This window comes from Engystomops pustulosus, chromosome 4 (genome assembly GCF_040894005.1).
Source record: "Engystomops pustulosus chromosome 4, aEngPut4.maternal, whole genome shotgun sequence".
NCBI classification, from domain to species: domain Eukaryota; kingdom Metazoa; phylum Chordata; class Amphibia; order Anura; family Leptodactylidae; genus Engystomops; species Engystomops pustulosus.
In genome coordinates, this window is record NC_092414.1 from 206,337,317 (window position 1) to 206,354,786 (window position 17,470).

At 44.7% G+C, this 17,470-nt stretch overlaps 2 protein-coding genes across 3 annotated transcripts in view; both read left to right on the forward strand.

Annotated features, from left to right (window-relative positions):
- The window catches only part of PRDX2 (peroxiredoxin 2), a 176,868-nt gene that overhangs the window by 128,045 nt on the left and 31,353 nt on the right, over window positions 1-17,470 (forward strand). The gene's annotated exons all lie outside the window — the stretch shown is intronic.
- On the forward strand, window positions 569-16,273 carry RTBDN (retbindin). Of its 2 annotated transcripts, none has more exons than XM_072149657.1 (6): window positions 569-716; window positions 9,345-9,498; window positions 10,657-10,738; window positions 11,777-11,905; window positions 15,135-15,222; window positions 15,638-16,273. In XM_072149657.1, the coding sequence occupies exons 2-6, from the start codon at window positions 9,351-9,353 to the stop codon at window positions 15,920-15,922; spliced, it is 732 nt and encodes a 243-aa protein (XP_072005758.1). In that variant the 5' UTR covers window positions 569-716; window positions 9,345-9,350; the 3' UTR covers window positions 15,923-16,273. The 2 variants fall into 2 exon arrangements, with proteins under 2 accessions (XP_072005758.1, XP_072005759.1); XM_072149658.1 differs by having other exon boundaries at window positions 613-716; window positions 9,350-9,498.

Below are 17,470 nucleotides of genomic sequence, written 5' to 3' on the forward strand. Positions count from 1 at the left end.
GGCGGTATGCCCGCACGGCGGGCATACCGCGTGTGAATGTATCCAAGGTATGATGGGGAGAAGCAGGAAGTCACAGATATCAACTACTCAACCTCTATGCAGCCAAATCAAATGCCTTCTTAATTGATCATCAGTAAGTGTGACCTCATCTATGACAGCAGGAGTTCTGGCACGTTGACGGTCTGGTGCAACCATAACGGTGAACATGTTTGGCTTGTGTAGAAGGGATGAGAATGAGAATGAATGCGGTGGCATCGATTAAGTTTGCAAAGTGATATTGGAACATAAGAAAAAGTGTTCAGCGCCACATGTGGCGAGACCAAAACACTGCAGTTCAGTGCTGATATCTCATACAGACAACCTGCAATGTTGCAGGAGAGCGGTGATGGTTTGAGCTTGTGGGCCCCTTCCTAAAATATAGACAAAGCTGGAATAAGAGTATACACAGGCGTATAATAAAACACCAGATAAATATAGAGAATGGTGCACATTTGCTCAATCCCCGGACAAGGGACAGTGACGGATGAGTCCCATGGAGCAGGTGACTTTAAGTATCGGAGGAGGAAGGAGGAGATAAAGGGATGTGATGTAGAGAGAGGTGGGAGGGGGGATTGCAGGAAATCTTTAGATACAGGAGTCACAATCACTGCATAGGGAAGACACAGGAGAGTGACTGCGCCAGGTGCCAGCGTATAGCCCAGCAACACAGCAGCAAGGTAAGAGCTGCACACACCACATCACAGAGAGAGGATGATGGGGGTTATACTACAGAATGCACAATGGAAAGTAATCATGGGATTATTCTGACCGGTGAATATGCATTGAGTTCTGCCGCGGCAGATAGACGGATCACAGCAACAGGTGGCTGGATACTATTATACTAGGAAATGCCCAAAATCAGACATTTACCAATAAGAATATGTGTAACCAGAGACAGGCACAGGGCGAGGTGTGCGGACAGGAGGGATTAATAATCCCAGGGTTAATCTATAGGATAAAGTCTTCAAGGATGATGTAAACAGAGAGTGACATCAGAAACGTCATGTGTAATTCATAGCAATAGCAAAACAGCCACATCTCATGTGACAGCGCCGAGCTGATGTCAGTGGGGTAATAAGCTCAGGAGAGGGGTCACTGTTATAGAAGGGAGTGGGGTAATAACCTCAGGAGAGGGGTCACTGCTATAGAAGGCAGTGGGGTAATAACCTCAGGAGAGGGGTCACTGTTATAGAAGGCCCTGGGGTAATAACCTGAGGAGCCGGGTCACTGCTATAGAAGGTAGTGGGGTAATAACCTCAGGAGCCGGGTCACTGCTATAGAAGGCAGTGGGGTAATAACCTCAGGAGAGGGGTAATTACTATAAAAGGCAGTGGGGTAATAACCTCAGGAGTCAGGTCACTGTTATAGAAGGCAGTGGGGTAATAACCTCAGGAGAGGGGTCACTGCTATAGAAGACAGTGGGGTAATAACCTCAGGAGAGGGGTCACTGCTATAGAAGGCAGTGGGGTAATAACCTCAGGAGAGGGGTAACTACTATAGAAGGCAGTGGGGTAATAACCTCAGGAGTCAGGTCACTGTTATAGAAGGCAGTGGGGTAATAACCTCAGGAGAGGGGTCACTGCTATAGAAGACAGTGGGGTAATAACCTCAGGAGAGGGGTAACTACTATAGAAGGCAGTGGGGTAATAACCTCAGGAGAGGGGTAACTACTATAGAAGGCAGTGGGGTAATAACCTCAGGAGCCGGGTCACTGCTATAGAAGGCAGTGGGGTAATAACCTCAGGAGCCGGGTCACTGCTATAGAAGGCAGTGGGGTAATAACCTCAGGAGCCGGGTCACTGCTATAGAAGGGAGTGGGGTAATAACCTCAGGAGCCGGGTCACTGCTATAGAAGGCAGTGGGGTAATAACCTCAGGAGAGGGGTCACTGCTATAGAAGGCAGTGGGGTAATAACCTCAGGAGAGGGGTCACTGCTATAGAAGGCAGTGGGGTAATAACCTCAGGAGAGGGGTCACGGCTATAGAAGGCAGTGGGGTAATAACCTCAGGAGCCGGGTCACTGCTATAGAAGGCAGTGGGGTAATAACCTAAGGAGCCGGGTCACTGCTATAGAAGGCAGTGGGGTAATAACCTCAGGAGAGGGGTCACTGCTATAGAAGACAGTGGGGTAATAACCTCAGGAGAGGGGTCACTGCTATAGAAGGCAGTGGGGTAATAACCTCAGGAGCCAGGTCACTGCTATAGAAGGGAGTGGGGTAATAACCTAAGGAGAGGGGTCACTGCTATAGAAGGCAGTGGGGTAATAACCTCAGGAGCCGGGTCACTGCTATAGAAGGCAGTGGGGTAATAACCTAAGGAGAGGGGTCACTGCTATAGAAGGCAGTGGGGTAATAACCTCAGGAGCCAGGTCACTGCTATAGAAGGCAGTGGGGTAATAACCTCAGGAGCCTGGTCACTGCTATAGAAGGGAGTGGGGTAATAACCTCAGGAGAGGGGTCACTGCTATAGAAGGGAGTGGGGTAATAACCTCAGGAGCCGGGTCACTGCTATAGAAGGCAGTGGTGTAATAACCTCAGGAGAGGGGTCACGGCTATAGAAGGCAGTGGGGTATTAAGCTCAGGAGCCGTGTCACTGGTATAGAAGGCAGTGGGGTAATAACCTCAGGAGAGGGGTAACTGGTATAGAAGACAGTGGGGTAATAACCTCAGGAGAGGGGTCACTGCTATAGAAGACAGTGGGGTAATAACCTCAGGAGAGGGGTCACTGCTATAGAAGGCAGTGGGGTAATAACCTCAGGAGAGGGGTCACTGCTATAGAAGACAGTGGGGTAATAACCTCAGGAGAGGGGTCATTGCTATAGAAGGTAGTGGGGTAATAACCTCAGGAGCCGGGTCACTGCTATAGAAGGGAGTGGGGTAATAACCTAAGGAGAGGGGTAACTACTATAGAAGGCAGTGGGGTAATAACCTCAGGAGCCGGGTCACTGGTATAGAAGGCAGTGGGGTAATAACCTCAGGAGCCGGGTCACTGCTATAGAAGGCAGTGGGGTAATAACCTCAGGAGCCGGGTCACTGCTATAGAAGGCAGTGGGGTAATAACCTCAGGAGCCGGGTCACTGCTATAGAAGGCAGTGGGGTAATAACCTCAGGAGCCGGGTCACTGCTATAGAAGGCAGTGGGGTAATAACCTCAGGAGCCGGGTCACTGCTATAGAAGGCAGTGGGGTAATAACCTCAGGAGCCGGGTCACTGCTATAGAAGGCAGTGGTGTAATAACCTCAGGAGAGGGGTCACGGCTATAGAAGGCAGTGGGGTAATAACCTCAGGAGAGGGGTCACTGCTATAGAAGACAGTGCGGTAATAACCTCAGGAGAGGGGTCATTGCTATAGAAGGTAGTGGGGTAATAACCTCAGGAGCCGGGTCACTGCTATAGAAGGGAGTGGGGTAATAACCTAAGGAGAGGGGTAACTACTATAGAAGGCAGTGGGGTAATAACCTCAGGAGCCAGGTCACTGCTATAGAAGGCAGTGGGGTAATAACCTCAGGAGAGGGGTCACTGCTATAGAAGGCAGTGGGGTAATAACCTCAGGAGAGGGGTAACTACTATAGAAGGCAGTGGGGTAATAACCTTAGGAGCCGGGTCACTGCTATAGACGGCAGTGAGGTAATAACCTAAGGAGCCGGGTCACTGCTATAGAAGGCAGTGGGGTAATAACCTCAGGAGCCGGGTCACTGCTATAGAAGGCAGTGGGGTAATAACCTCAGGAGCCGGGTCACTGCTATAGAAGGCAGTGGGGTAATAACCTCAGGAGCCGGGTCACTGCTATAGAAGGCAGTGGGGTAATAACCTCAGGAGCCGGGTCACTGCTATAGAAGGCAGTGGGGTAATAACCTCAGGAGCCGGGTCACTGCTATAGAAGGCAGTGGGGTAATAACCTCAGGAGCCGGGTCACTGCTATAGAAGGCAGTGGTGTAATAACCTCAGGAGAGGGGTCACGGCTATAGAAGGCAGTGGGGTAATAACCTCAGGAGAGGGGTCACTGCTATAGAAGACAGTGCGGTAATAACCTCAGGAGAGGGGTCATTGCTATAGAAGGTAGTGGGGTAATAACCTCAGGAGCCGGGTCACTGCTATAGAAGGGAGTGGGGTAATAACCTAAGGAGAGGGGTAACTACTATAGAAGGCAGTGGGGTAATAACCTCAGGAGCCAGGTCACTGCTATAGAAGGCAGTGGGGTAATAACCTCAGGAGAGGGGTCACTGCTATAGAAGGCAGTGGGGTAATAACCTCAGGAGAGGGGTCACTGCTATAGAAGGCAGTGGGGTAATAACCTCAGGAGAGGGGTAACTACTATAGAAGGCAGTGGGGTAATAACCTTAGGAGCCGGGTCACTGCTATAGACGGCAGTGAGGTAATAACCTAAGGAGCCGGGTCACTGCTATAGAAGGCAGTGGGGTAATAACCTCAGGAGCCGGGTCACTGCTATAGAAGGCAGTGGGGTAATAACCTCAGGAGAGGGGTCACTGCTATAGAAGGCAATGGGGTAATAACCTAAGGAGCCGGGTCACTGTTATAGAAGGCAGTGGGGTAATAACCTCAGGAGAGGGGTCACTGCTATAGAAGGCAATGGGGTAATAACCTAAGGAGCCGGGTCACTGTTATAGAAGGCAGTGGGGTAATAACCTCAGGAGCCGGGTCACCGGTATAGAAGGCAGTGGGGTAATAACCTCAGGAACCGGGTTATTCATTTAGTGATGCAGCTAGCCCCAAATTCTTCAAAACACAGCACCAATACAACAATCATCACCTGCATAGTACAAGACTTACCGGGGAAATAATTCTTTCATGGGCAATGGAGTAACTTGGAGTAACATGACTCCATCTGGCTCCAGTGCAAACTTTACATCTGGAATCTGGACCCCATTTTGCGCATTATACATGGGAATACACATATATTTTATATTTATCCACACCCTATATAGCCACATAAAATACCACCAATATACCAGCTATAAAATCACACAGATAAATCACACAGATAAAAATATACCAGCAGAGAATATACTGCAAGTTGCTATACAGCAACAAACAAAGTCCAACCATCAATCTGCTATAGACACCATATAAATATAAATAAGCTGCTGCCTCCTCTCTCTCTGCTGGCACGGTCCGCCCTGGTCTTCACCCCGCTGCAGAATTCACAACCTGACATCCTCAACTCTTTGAATTACATCTCCACACTGTGCTCCTAAAAATACCAGTCACTTACCAGGCTCCTGGATAAAAACATTATCTTAATTTACTTACCTACCCTGCTCCCCACTGCTTCCTCTGCTCCCCCATCTTCCAGTGTAGCTGCACAAGCAGAAACATATCTGTGTACTCTGTCTATGCATACGTCATAAGGTGGCAGTCTCCTAACCAATTGTATGCATGTCTTAAGGGTAGAGGTTACAGGGGTAGCTAAAAAAACAGGTTAAGATGTGCGGGATAATAAGAGGATCAGAAGCCGGGTTACTGTAATAAGATGTTACAGGGGTAATAAGAGGATCAGGAGCCGGGTTACTGTAATAAGATGTTACAGGGGTAATAAGAGGATCAGGAGCCGGGTTACTGTAATAAGATGTTACAGGGGTAATAAGAGGATCAGGAGCCGGGTTACTGTAATAAGATGTTACAGGGGTAATAAGAGGATCAGGAGCCGGGTTACTGTAATAAGATGTTACAGGGGTAATAAGAGGATCAGGAGCCGGGATACTGTAATAAGATGTTACAGGGGTAATAAGAGGATCAGGAGCCGGGTTACTGTAATAAGATGTTACAGGGGTAATAAGAGGATCAGGAGCCGGGTTACTGGAATAAGATGTTACAGAGGTAATAAGAGGATCAGGAGCCGGGTTACTGTAATAAGATGTTACAGGGGTAATAAGAGGATCAGGAGCCGGGTTACTGTAATAAGATGTTACAGGGGTAATAAGAGGATCAGGAGTCGGGTTACTGTAATAAGATGTTACAGGGTAATAAGAGGATCAGGAGCCGGGTTACTGTAATAAGATGTTACAGGGGTAATAAGAGGATCAGGAGCCGGGTTACTGTAATGATATTACAGGGGTAATAAGAGGATCAGGAGCTGGGTTACTGTAATAAGATGTTACAGGGGTAATAAGAGGATCAGGAGCCGGGTTACTGTAATAAGATGTTACAGGGGTAATAAGAGGATCAGGAGCCGGGTTACTGTAATAAGATGTTACAGGGGTAATAAGAGGATCAGGAGCCGGGTTACTGTAATAAGATGTTACAGGGTAATAAGAGGATCAGGAGCCGGGTTACTGTAATAAGATGTTACAGGGTAATAAGAGGATCAGGAGCCGGGTTACTGTAATAAGATGTTACAGGGGTAATAAGAGGATCAGGAGCCGGGTTACTGTAATAAGATGTTACAGGGGTAATAAGAGGATCAGGATCCGGGTTACTGTAATAAGATGTTACAGGGGTAATAGGAGGATCAGGATCCGGGTTACTGTAATAAGATGTTACAGGGGTAATAGGAGGATCAGGATCCGGGTTACTGTAATAAGATGTTACAGGGGTAATAAGAGGATCAGGAGCCGGGTTACTGTAATAAGATGTTACAGGGGTAATAAGAGGATCAGGAGCCGGGTTACTGTAATAAGATGTTACAGGGGTAATAAGAGGATCAGGAGCCGGGTTACTGTAATAAGATGTTACAGGGGTAATAAGAGGATCAGGAGCCGAGTTACTGTAATAAGATGTTACAGGGGTAATAAGAGGATCAGGAGCCGGGTTACTGTAATAAGATGTTACAGGGTAATAAGAGGATCAGGAGCCGGGTTACTGTAATAAGATGTTACAGGGGTAATAAGAGGACCAGGAGCCGGGTTACTGTAATAAGACGTTACAGGGGTAATAAGAGGATCAGGAGCCGGGTTACTGTAATAAGATGTTACAGGGGTAATAAGAGGATCAGGAGCCGGGTTACTGTAATAAGATGTTACAGGGTAATAAGAGGATCAGGAGCCGGGTTACTGTAATAAGATGTTACAGGGGTAATAAGAGGATCAGGAGCCAGGTTACTGTAATAAGATGTTACAGGGGTAATAAGAGGATCAGGAGCCGGGTTACTGTAATAAGATGTTACAGGGGTAATAAGAGGATCAGGAGCCGGGTTACTGTAGTAAGATGTTACAGGGTAATAAGAGGATCAGGAGCCGGGTTACTGTAATAAGATGTTACAGGGGTAATAAGAGGATCAGGAGCCGGGTTACTGTAATAAGAAGTTACTAGGGTAATAAGAGGATCGGGAGCCGGGTTACTGTAATAAGATGTTACAGGGTAATAAGAGGATCAGGAGCCGGGTTACTGTAATAAGATGTTACAGGGGTAATAAGAGGATCAGAAGCCGGGTTACTGTAATAAGATGTTACAGGGGTAATAAGAGGATCAGGAGCCGGGTTACTGTAATAAGATGTTACAGGGGTAATAAGAGGATCAGGAGCCGGGTTACTGTAATAAGATGTTACAGGGGTAATAAGAGGATCAGGAGCCGGGTTACTGTAATAAGATGTTACTGGGGTAATAAGAGGATCAGGAGCCGGGTTACTGTAATAAGATGTTACAGGGGTAATAAGAGGATCAGGAGCCGGGTTACTGTAATAAGATGTTACAGGGGTAATAGGAGGATCAGGAGCCGGGTTACTGTAATAAGATGTTACAGGGGTAATAAGAGGATGAGGAGCCGGGTTACTGTAATAAGATGTTACAGGGGTAATAAGAGGATCAGGAGCCGGGATACTGTAATAAGATGTTACAGGGTAATAAGAGGATCAGGAGCCGGGTTACTGTAATAAGATGTTACAGGGTAATAAGAGGATCAGGAGCCGGGTTACTGTAATAAGATGTTACAGGGGTAATAAGAGGATCAGGAGCCGGGTTACTGTAATAAGATGTTACAGGGTAATAAGAGGATCAGGAGCCGGGTTACTGTAATAAGATGTTACAGGGGTAATAAGAGGACCAGGAGCCGGGTTACTGTAATAAGATGTTACAGGGGTAATAAGAGGATCAGGAGCCGGGTTACTGTAATAAGATGTTACTGGGGTAATAAGAGGATCAGGAGCCGGGTTACTGTAATAAGATGTTACAGGGGTAATAAGAGGATCAGGAGCCGGGTTACTGTAATAAGATGTTACAGGGGTAATAAGAGGATCAGGAGCCGGGTTACTGTAATAAGATGTTACTGGGGTAATAAGAGGATCAGGAGCCGGGTTACTGTAATAAGATGTTACAGGGGTAATAAGAGGATCAGGAGCCGGGTTACTGTAATAAGATGTTACAGGGGTAATAAGAGGATCAGGAGCCGGGTTACTGTAATAAGATGTTACTGGGGTAATAAGAGGATCAGGAGCCGGGTTACTGTAATAAGATGTTACAGGGGTAATAAGAGGATCAGGAGCCGGGTTACTGTAATAAGATGTTACAGGGGTAATAAGAGGATCAGGAGCCGGGTTACTGTAATAAGATGTTACTGGGGTAATAAGAGGATCAGGAGCCGGGTTACTGTAATAAGATGTTACAGGGGTAATAAGAGGATCAGGAGCCGGGTTACTGTAATAAGATGTTACAGGGGTAATAAGAGGATCAGGAGCCGGGTTACTGTAATAAGATGTTACAGGGGTAATAGGAGGATCAGGAGCCGGGTTACTGTAATAAGATGTTACAGGGGTAATAAGAGGATGAGGAGCCGGGTTACTGTAATAAGATGTTACAGGGGTAATAAGAGGATCAGGAGCCGGGATACTGTAATAAGATGTTACAGGGTAATAAGAGGATCAGGAGCCGGGTTACTGTAATAAGATGTTACAGGGTAATAAGAGGATCAGGAGCCGGGTTACTGTAATAAGATGTTACAGGGGTAATAAGAGGATCAGGAGCCGGGTTACTGTAATAAGATGTTACAGGGTAATAAGAGGATCAGGAGCCGGGTTACTGTAATAAGATGTTACAGGGGTAATAAGAGGACCAGGAGCCGGGTTACTGTAATAAGATGTTACAGGGGTAATAAGAGGATCAGGAGCCGGGTTACTGTAATAAGATGTTACTGGGGTAATAAGAGGATCAGGAGCCGGGTTACTGTAATAAGATGTTACAGGGGTAATAAGAGGATCAGGAGCCGGGTTACTGTAATAAGATGTTACAGGGGTAATAAGAGGATCAGGAGCCGGGTTACTGTTACATCATATTACAGGAAAATGTAGGGATCTATTGGACTATTACTGTTGTACCTAATCAGTATCAATTTTTCCATATTCTCTTTATCTTTCCCAGTGAAGAATGTCTCCATTGTTCTTCGGCCTCCTCTCCTCTTTTCTTCTGTTCTCCCAGTCTACTGGATCTCCTCACACGTGTCTAGTGCACAGGAAGCAGAAGCTGATTGCCAGTCCTGAGCCCGGGCTGACCAAGTGCCAGCAGTATTCAAGCCGTGAGTATAAGCTGGAGTATCTAAGTTTCGGTAATGAAGATGATGTTCATGAGTTGACTATTGTTGACTTCGCCATTTGGACCAATCGCATCTCTTCTACCACCATAGAGTTTCTACCTTCGGGGTATATTACATAGAGACTACCCCCTATCCATAAATACCGGTCATCCGTGTCCCAAGGCCATTGTATAGACATATTGATGAGAAGCTTCATGATTAATGTTCTTAAGTGAAGCCATTACAAAACATGTTGTGGTGGAGCCCAAAGAATTAATGATAGGACATTGCAGAATCTCCCATCAGTGGACGACCTCAAGGTGATCCTCATCGACATAGGTACAAGATTATAGTGGAGATGAATACTCAAGTGAGGACGACTCAAATCAATGGGTGTTGTAGAAGACAAGGACTACACTCCGGAGTCCTGGGCCTTGAGGATCATCCATGTGTTCAGCTCTATGATTGCTTCAGGCCATCGATGTGTTCAGCTCTATGATTGCTTCAGGCCATCCATGTGTTCAGCTCTATGATTGCTTCAGGCCATCGTGTTGTTGGTCATCGCCTTGTGTCCTTACTGTTCTTCCATTTTCTGTTCTCTCATTGACCTCTATGTTGGCTTAGATCATGCCTATTCTCATATATTTCCGATATTTGACTAAATGTTTGGCTGTCATCGTAGTTACTGACCGAAACCTCACTCAGCGTTATCTCCCCTTGAGATCAGGGTCATAACCTCGTCTAACATCCTGACCCTTTCATCCGGACAAGAATGGGACATTATAACAGTGGCCGTTATATGTATAACATTCTACATGGTCACCTACAACACCTGCATACATGTAAGGCTTGTGTACACAGGCCGCAAGCAACGGTCCCGGGTCCATCATTTGTTGCCCGTATGTCATTAGCACTTGATGCCTAAGCCACAAACACCGGCAGGGATAGGACCAGTTCCAGAATTAGTGGCCCGGGCAGTCGGCTCACACACGGGGCCATAGAAAACATTTCCCCAAGAACAATAGAATCGAGAAATGAATTAAAGAATCCCTGATTCTCATCTCCGGACATCAGAGTAAAGTTAGAGGACAGTCAGGGGGTCACTATTAACATTTGGTCAGTGGTTTTGTTTTGATCTTGACCAAGTCTTCCTCCTTCTAGATTCATGCTGTTCTCAGGCGCACATAGAGGCTGCTTCCTCTGCCGCTTTCCCATGGGCCGGCTGCGGACTTCCTAGTGCCAGGTAATTATGTCCTACATACCTCTTTTATGGTACATTCACATTGGTGCTTTTTCACTGAACCCACATTGGCCTATGGACACATACAGATTGGATCAGTAAGGTATCCGGGAAAATTCACTGAAGCCTGGAAGAGAAAACCATTCTTTCCATTGGAATTTTTCCCACTGATCCAGGTTCTAAACTGATCACTGCAAAAAGCTGAAATGTGAAAAAGTCCATTGAAAATAATGGATCACCAAGGTATCCGGGAAAATTCACTGAAGACCGGAAGAAAAAACCAAATCTGGATGTGTCCATAAGCTAAAATGGGTTTAATGGAAAATCATGGATGTAAAAAATAAAACCAAAACAAATGTTCGTCCACTTTAAGGCTGTATTCACACGAACGTATGGGAGATGTATATACGTCCTCCAATGGGCACACGGGAGATGTATATACGTCCTCCAATGGGCACACGGCGCCCTACAGGAGCGGTAGGGTGCAGCACACGCGCAGCAGCATACGTTCCATAGTCAGGAGAAACACAGGACTCGCCCTATCTTGCTCCCGTAGTACGGCGCCCCGGCCATATATGGCTATGGAGAGGGGCGGGGGCAAGTGGCGCTCATCCCCTCCTCCTCTCCCTAGCATTGACGTATACACGCCTTACTATGGTACAGCGGGAGTACATCGTGTGAATGTAGCCTAAGGCTGCATTTACACGAACGTATGAAAACGGCTGTATGCTTCCCGTACGGTTTTTTTTTACGGGTTACATACGGCCACATTCATTTCATTGGACAATATATCTAACCATTTATATTGCCGTTGCTAACACCATATCGTTTACTAGCCGAATAAAAAAACTCCCATATTTCAGTTCCGTATGCCCTATAAGTCTATGGGGACGTATAAATAAGGGTTACATGCATGCTGCATGCACATGAAAAAGGTCACCTATATACAGGCTCATGCGGTACTGGAGAAATAACACATTCTTGTACTATGGTCAGTATGTATAACGTATTATGAAAGACCTCACTGCTTCTGTCCCCCAGGTGTAAGGAGTTTATCAGCCGAGTGCAATGTATGTATCTCTGCTCTCCACACATCTCCAAGTGGAGTTTCCCCGGATCTGCTGCTGGAATCCATGAGCTGCCACTTTGTGATGGATTCTGTGGAGAATGGTAAGAGTACTCTATATATAGATATGTAATGGGAAATATTATTTATGGGGAGCGGTATTAGAATGTTTCTATTCTTGTACATAGGGGGCAGTATTATAGTAGTTCTATTCTTGTACATAGGGGGCAGTATTATAGTAGTTCTATTCCTGTACATAGGGGACAGTATTATAGTAGTTCTATTCCTGTACATAGGGGCAGTATTATAGTAGTTATATTCTTGTACATAGGGGACAGTATTATAGTAGTTATATTCTTGTACATAGGGGGCAGTATTATAGTAGTTCTATTCCTGTACATAGGGGACAGTATTATAGTAGTTCTATTCCTGTACATAGGGGCAGTATTATAGTAGTTATATTCCTGTACATAGGGGGCAGTATTATAGTAGTCATATTCCTGTACATAGGGGGCAGTATTATAGTAGTTATATTCCTGTACATAGGGGACAGTATTATAGTAGTTATATTCCTGTACATAGGTGGCAGTATTATAGTAGTTATATTCTTGTACATAGGGAGCAGTATTATAGTAGTTATATTCCTGTACATAGGGGGCAGTATTATAGTAGTTATATTCCTGTACATAGGGGGCAGTATTATAGTAGTTATATTCCTGTACATAGGGGGCAGTATTATAGTAGTTATATTCCTGTACATAGGGGGCAGTATTATAGTAGTTATATTCTTGTACATAGGGAGCAGTATTATAGTAGTTATATTCTTGTACATAGGGGGCAGTATTATAGTAGTTATATTCCTGTACATAGGGGGCAGTATTATAGTAGTTATATTCTTGTACATAGGGGGCAGTATTATAGTAGTTATATTCTTGTACATAGGGGAAGTATTATAGTAGTTATATTCCTGTACATAGGGGGCAGTATTATAGTAGTTATATTCCTGTACATAGGGGGCAGTATTATAGTAGTTATATTCTTGTACATAGGGGGCAGTATTATAGTAGTTATATTCTTGTACATAGGGGGCAGTATTATAGTAGTTATATTCTTGTACATAGGGGGCAGTATTATAGTAGTTATATTCCTGTACATAGGGGGCAGTATTATAGTAGTTATATTCTTGTACATAGGGGTCAGTATTATAGTAGTTATATTCTTGTACATAGGGGGCAGTATTATAGTAGTTATATTCTTGTACATAGGGGGCAGTATTATAGTAGTTATATTCCTGTACATAGAGGGCAGTATTATAGTAGTTATATTCTTGTACATAGGGGGCAGTATTATAGTAGTTATATTCCTGTACATAGGGGGCAGTATTATAGTAGTTATATTCCTGTACATAGGGGGCAGTATTATAGTAGTTATATTCCTGTACATAGGGGGCAGTATTATAGTAGTTATATTCCTGTACATAGGGGGCAGTATTATAGTAGTTATATTCCTGTACATAGGGGCAGTATTATAGTAGTTATATTCCTGTACATAGGGGGCAGTATTATAGTAGTTATAGTCTTGTACATAGGGGGCAGTATTATAGTAGTTATATTCTTGTACATAGGGGGCAGTATTATAGCAGTTATATTCCTGTACATAGGGGGGCAGTGTGACAGTAGTTTTATTCTTGTACATAGGGGCAGTGTTACAGTAGTTTTATTCTTGTGCATAGGGGGCAGTATTATAGTAGTTTTATTCTTGTGCATAGGGGGCAGTATTATAGTAGTTATATTCTTGAACATAGGGAGCAGTATTATAGTAGTTCTATTCTTTTACATAGGGGGGCAGCATTATAGTAGTTCTATTCTTGTACATAGGGGGCAGTATTATAATAGTTATATTCCTGTACATAGGGGGCAGTATTATAGTAGCTATATTCTTGTACATAGGGGGCAGTATTATAGTAGCTATATTCTTGTACATAGGGGGCAGTATTATAGTAGTTCTATCCTTGTACATAGGGGGCAGTATTATAGTAGCTATATTCTTGAAGTATTATAATGTTCTGATGGCTCCTGGTTCTCATGGTGGTCTGCCATTAAATTGGCAATAGCTATAAGTGGATACTGAGGGTGTGAATGTTCTCCAGACCTGTTGTTTTCTATAGCTTAAAAAGAACACACAGTGGGCACAAAAAGTATTCAGCCCCCAGTTATAAGTATTCAGCCCCCGGTGATAAGTATTCAGCCCCTTTGCTCAGTGATGAGTAGAAGCTTTGGAGCTGGTGCAGCCCGGAGTCTTCTTTGGAAGATGCTACAAGTTCCTTACACCTGGATTTGGGGATCCGCTGCCTCTTCCTTGCAGATTCTCATCAGGTCCCTCAGGTTGGATGAACCTTGGTGGAGGCCATTTTCATGTCTCTCCATTGGGTTTAGGTCCGGGCTCGGGTTGGGCCGGTCAGGAATGGTCACAGAGATGTTCTGAAGCCTCTGCTGTGTTATCAGCTCTGGGCTTAGGGTCATTGTCTTGTTAGAAGGTTCAGCCCAGTCTGAGGTCCACATCCAGGATCTCTCTGCACTTGGCTGCATTCTTCTTTCCTTCCATTACACCCGGTGGTCACTCACATCTCCCTCCTGCTTCTCTGGAGCTCAGCCACCATGATCATGGGGTTCTTCTTTACCTCTCTCACCAAGGCTCTTCTCTCACGATTGATTAGTTCTGCTGGATGGCCAGGTCAAGAAAGAGTTTTCCCAAAACTTCTCCATGCTCTTAGGAACCTTGAGTGCTGCAGAAATTGTTTTGTAACCTTGGCCAGATATGTGTCTTACCACAATTCTGTCTCTGAGCTCCTTGGGCAGTTTCTTAGACCTCATGATTCTCATGTGCTCTAATTGCACTTTGAGGTCTTGTTTAGACAGGACTTCATTAGGAAAGGCACCCACCTATCAGTTTAATTAATTAAGCTCAACTCCAATGAAGGAGTGGAACCTTTTCAAGGAGGATCAGAAGGAAATAGACAGCATGTGAGGTAAATAAGAGGGTCACAGTAAAAGGGCTGAATAACCTATGACCATATGATATTTCAGGTTCTCTTGTTTAATAAATTAGCAAAAATATCTTTATTTGTTTTGTTTTTTTTAAAAAAAGCTTGGGGCACAGTGTACATGAATGTACAATTAATAGAATTTTTTTTTATCTTACCAATTAGCTGCAATAAAACAAAGTGAAAAGTTTAATGGGATCTGAATACTTTCTGCACCTGCGGTATTTGGCAATTAGAGAGTAAGCAGAATATAAAGCTACTTGTCTAGCCCATGATTGTCTTTTCCACAGGTTCGACGCATGCAAAGAAGATTTAATATGCTCAGAGACTGTAGGCCATAAAAGAAACTGCAGCAAAGGATGCATCACATACAAGCAGGTGGGTGCACACCCTATAGAGATTATTTATTGTGACCCTGGGACCGTTTTATCCCAATTACAAGGGTGCAGAAAGGAGCAGGTAAACCCTTCTGTGGTGACAAGTGCCGGCCTCTGCTCGTCACATCCATAGGAATTCTTACTACACTATATGACAGGACTGAATTATCCCATTATCCTAAAGCAATCCCTTCTGTGAGTGGCACTTATCCTATAGTGGGGATGGGGTGGTCTGGGATACTGATCCTCTTACCATGATGGGATTTTTTTTTTGCGTGAAGTTTCTGCCCACCGCACCTTCTGGACAGTGGAGATCTGGCCAATAATCCCATAGAAATGCTTTAGAAAGGGATACCTACTCCATGAGGTACCTAGTGCTTGTCCCTTACAACCTAATCCCTGCTGTTTTCTTGCAGAAATTTGGATCAGGAGACCAGATGTGCGACACCATCTGGAAGCATTCATTTGTAGCAATGACCGAGCAGTGTATCTGCATCACACCACCAGAAGAGGGAGCTGATGCTGCACAGCAAGTCCCCTCCCCTGCAGAGCTAGACCCCGCCCAGGAGGGCTCTTCCGGATATCCAGAGATGTGTTTTCAGGATCCTCACACTATTCCACACAGACGGGTGAGAAGAGCTTTGCTCAAGAGAAGCATCCAACCTGATCTGGATGGTAGCGGCAGCGGTAATGGCCTGTAATGGATATCAGGTTCTTTATTACAGCCTCACCCATCTCCCCATTTCATGCCCCTGTATAAGGCACCCAAAGAGCTTCTTGTTACCTAAAGTGTTACCAAAGGCAGAACCAAGCAGACTCCAGCAGCAGGACCAAGACGCATCTCTGCAAGCACAATCTGAGCCAAAGAGCTTTCAATCATATATACCAAATCTTGTGTATTATTCACCCCCCTTATTTCCCCAATCCGTTCCTTCCTTAAAACTCACATGTCACCAGCAAGCAGGGTGGCCTGTAATAAAATGCTTGGTGGAAATCATATACCTTCTCCAACAAAGCAGAACATATTATTAAATAAGTAAATAATTGAATTATCCTTTTTGTCAAGATTTATTTTGTTCCTTATGACTAAACTTCACACACTATGAAGACCGTGACCGGGCCTGGGTCTCCCTAGTACAGTGATGGCTAACCTATGGCACTGGTGCCAGAAGTGGGCACTCAGGTCATCACCAGAGAGGAGTCCAGGTATCCTCCTGCAGTCCCAGACAGCTCAGGACTTGCTGTGCACAGAGCCATTTTAAAGTGACAGCTCTACCTGGGACTACTGGAGGGATGGGAAGATGTAGACAGATCTGGATTATCATCCAAATTTCTTCTATTTTCTGCTTTATTTGTGTCCTCAGGGTTCCGGTATCAATGAAAGCTGTGACAGAGAAGGGAGTATAAATCACTAATTACATTTCTGTGTTGGCACTTTGCGATAAATAAGTGGGTCCTGGTTGTAGTTTGGGCACTCGGGTCTCCAAAAGGTTCGCCATCACTGCCCTAGTACTACAGGATACATTTAAACAAAACCAAAATGATCACATTATCTAATTTTCCCTTAGAGAACAAGAGTCTATGCACAGTAGGGGCACAAGAGTCATTTTAAGGACATCCAATTCCCTCAATAGTAGTAAGTCAGGAGATAAAAGTAGGGGGGAAAAGTTAATATATTTAGGACTATAAATCCACACAGGATCAGGAAATTACAAAATTATGTTTATTTACTGTAGTCCATAAACAATCATAAGGTATGAAAAAAAACACACAGAACAAGTTTAAACAATGCGAGAGCTACAAACATTGTGTCCTTCCAATGACCACCATAGATAGTAAATAAGACACTTTACCCTGAAAACTGTCCATTATCTACCTCTGACCACACTGAGGTTAGGACATGTCCCAGCCAAGATGGTGGAGATCATCACCATTACTACAGACCAGGTCAAACCTATAGCTAGGAGAGGGTACTAATCCAGATGTCAGTGTAGAAAGACACTCTTAGGATACTTTAGGACACGCTCTAGAATTTTTGTGACAGTTACTATAGCGGCAGCACCCAGGATTGCACCAAGTTTATAGCAGGTAATCCACTGCAAGAAGTGTCCATGTGTCCAGCCGGCCCTATAGTTGTACATTGCATAACACACGGGAAGTCTTCATCTCAGGCTTCATTCAGACTGCAGTAATTGTTGACATGACCTGGCCGTACAAACTGCATCCAGATCAGTGTCACAATAATAATG

What these genes read in the sequence shown, in the direction of transcription:
- RTBDN (XM_072149657.1), top strand. Translation starts at nt 9,351, where the DNA reads ATGTCTCCATTGTTCTTCGGCCTCCTCTCCTCTTTTCTTCTGTTCTCC. An exon ending in GTGCCAGCAGTATTCAAGCC is followed by an intron (nt 9,499 to 10,656) that starts GTGAGTATAAGC and finishes TCCTCCTTCTAG; the next exon opens with ATTCATGCTGTTCTCAGGCG. An exon ending in GATGGATTCTGTGGAGAATG is followed by an intron (nt 11,906 to 15,134) that starts GTAAGAGTACTC and finishes TCTTTTCCACAG; the next exon opens with GTTCGACGCATGCAAAGAAG.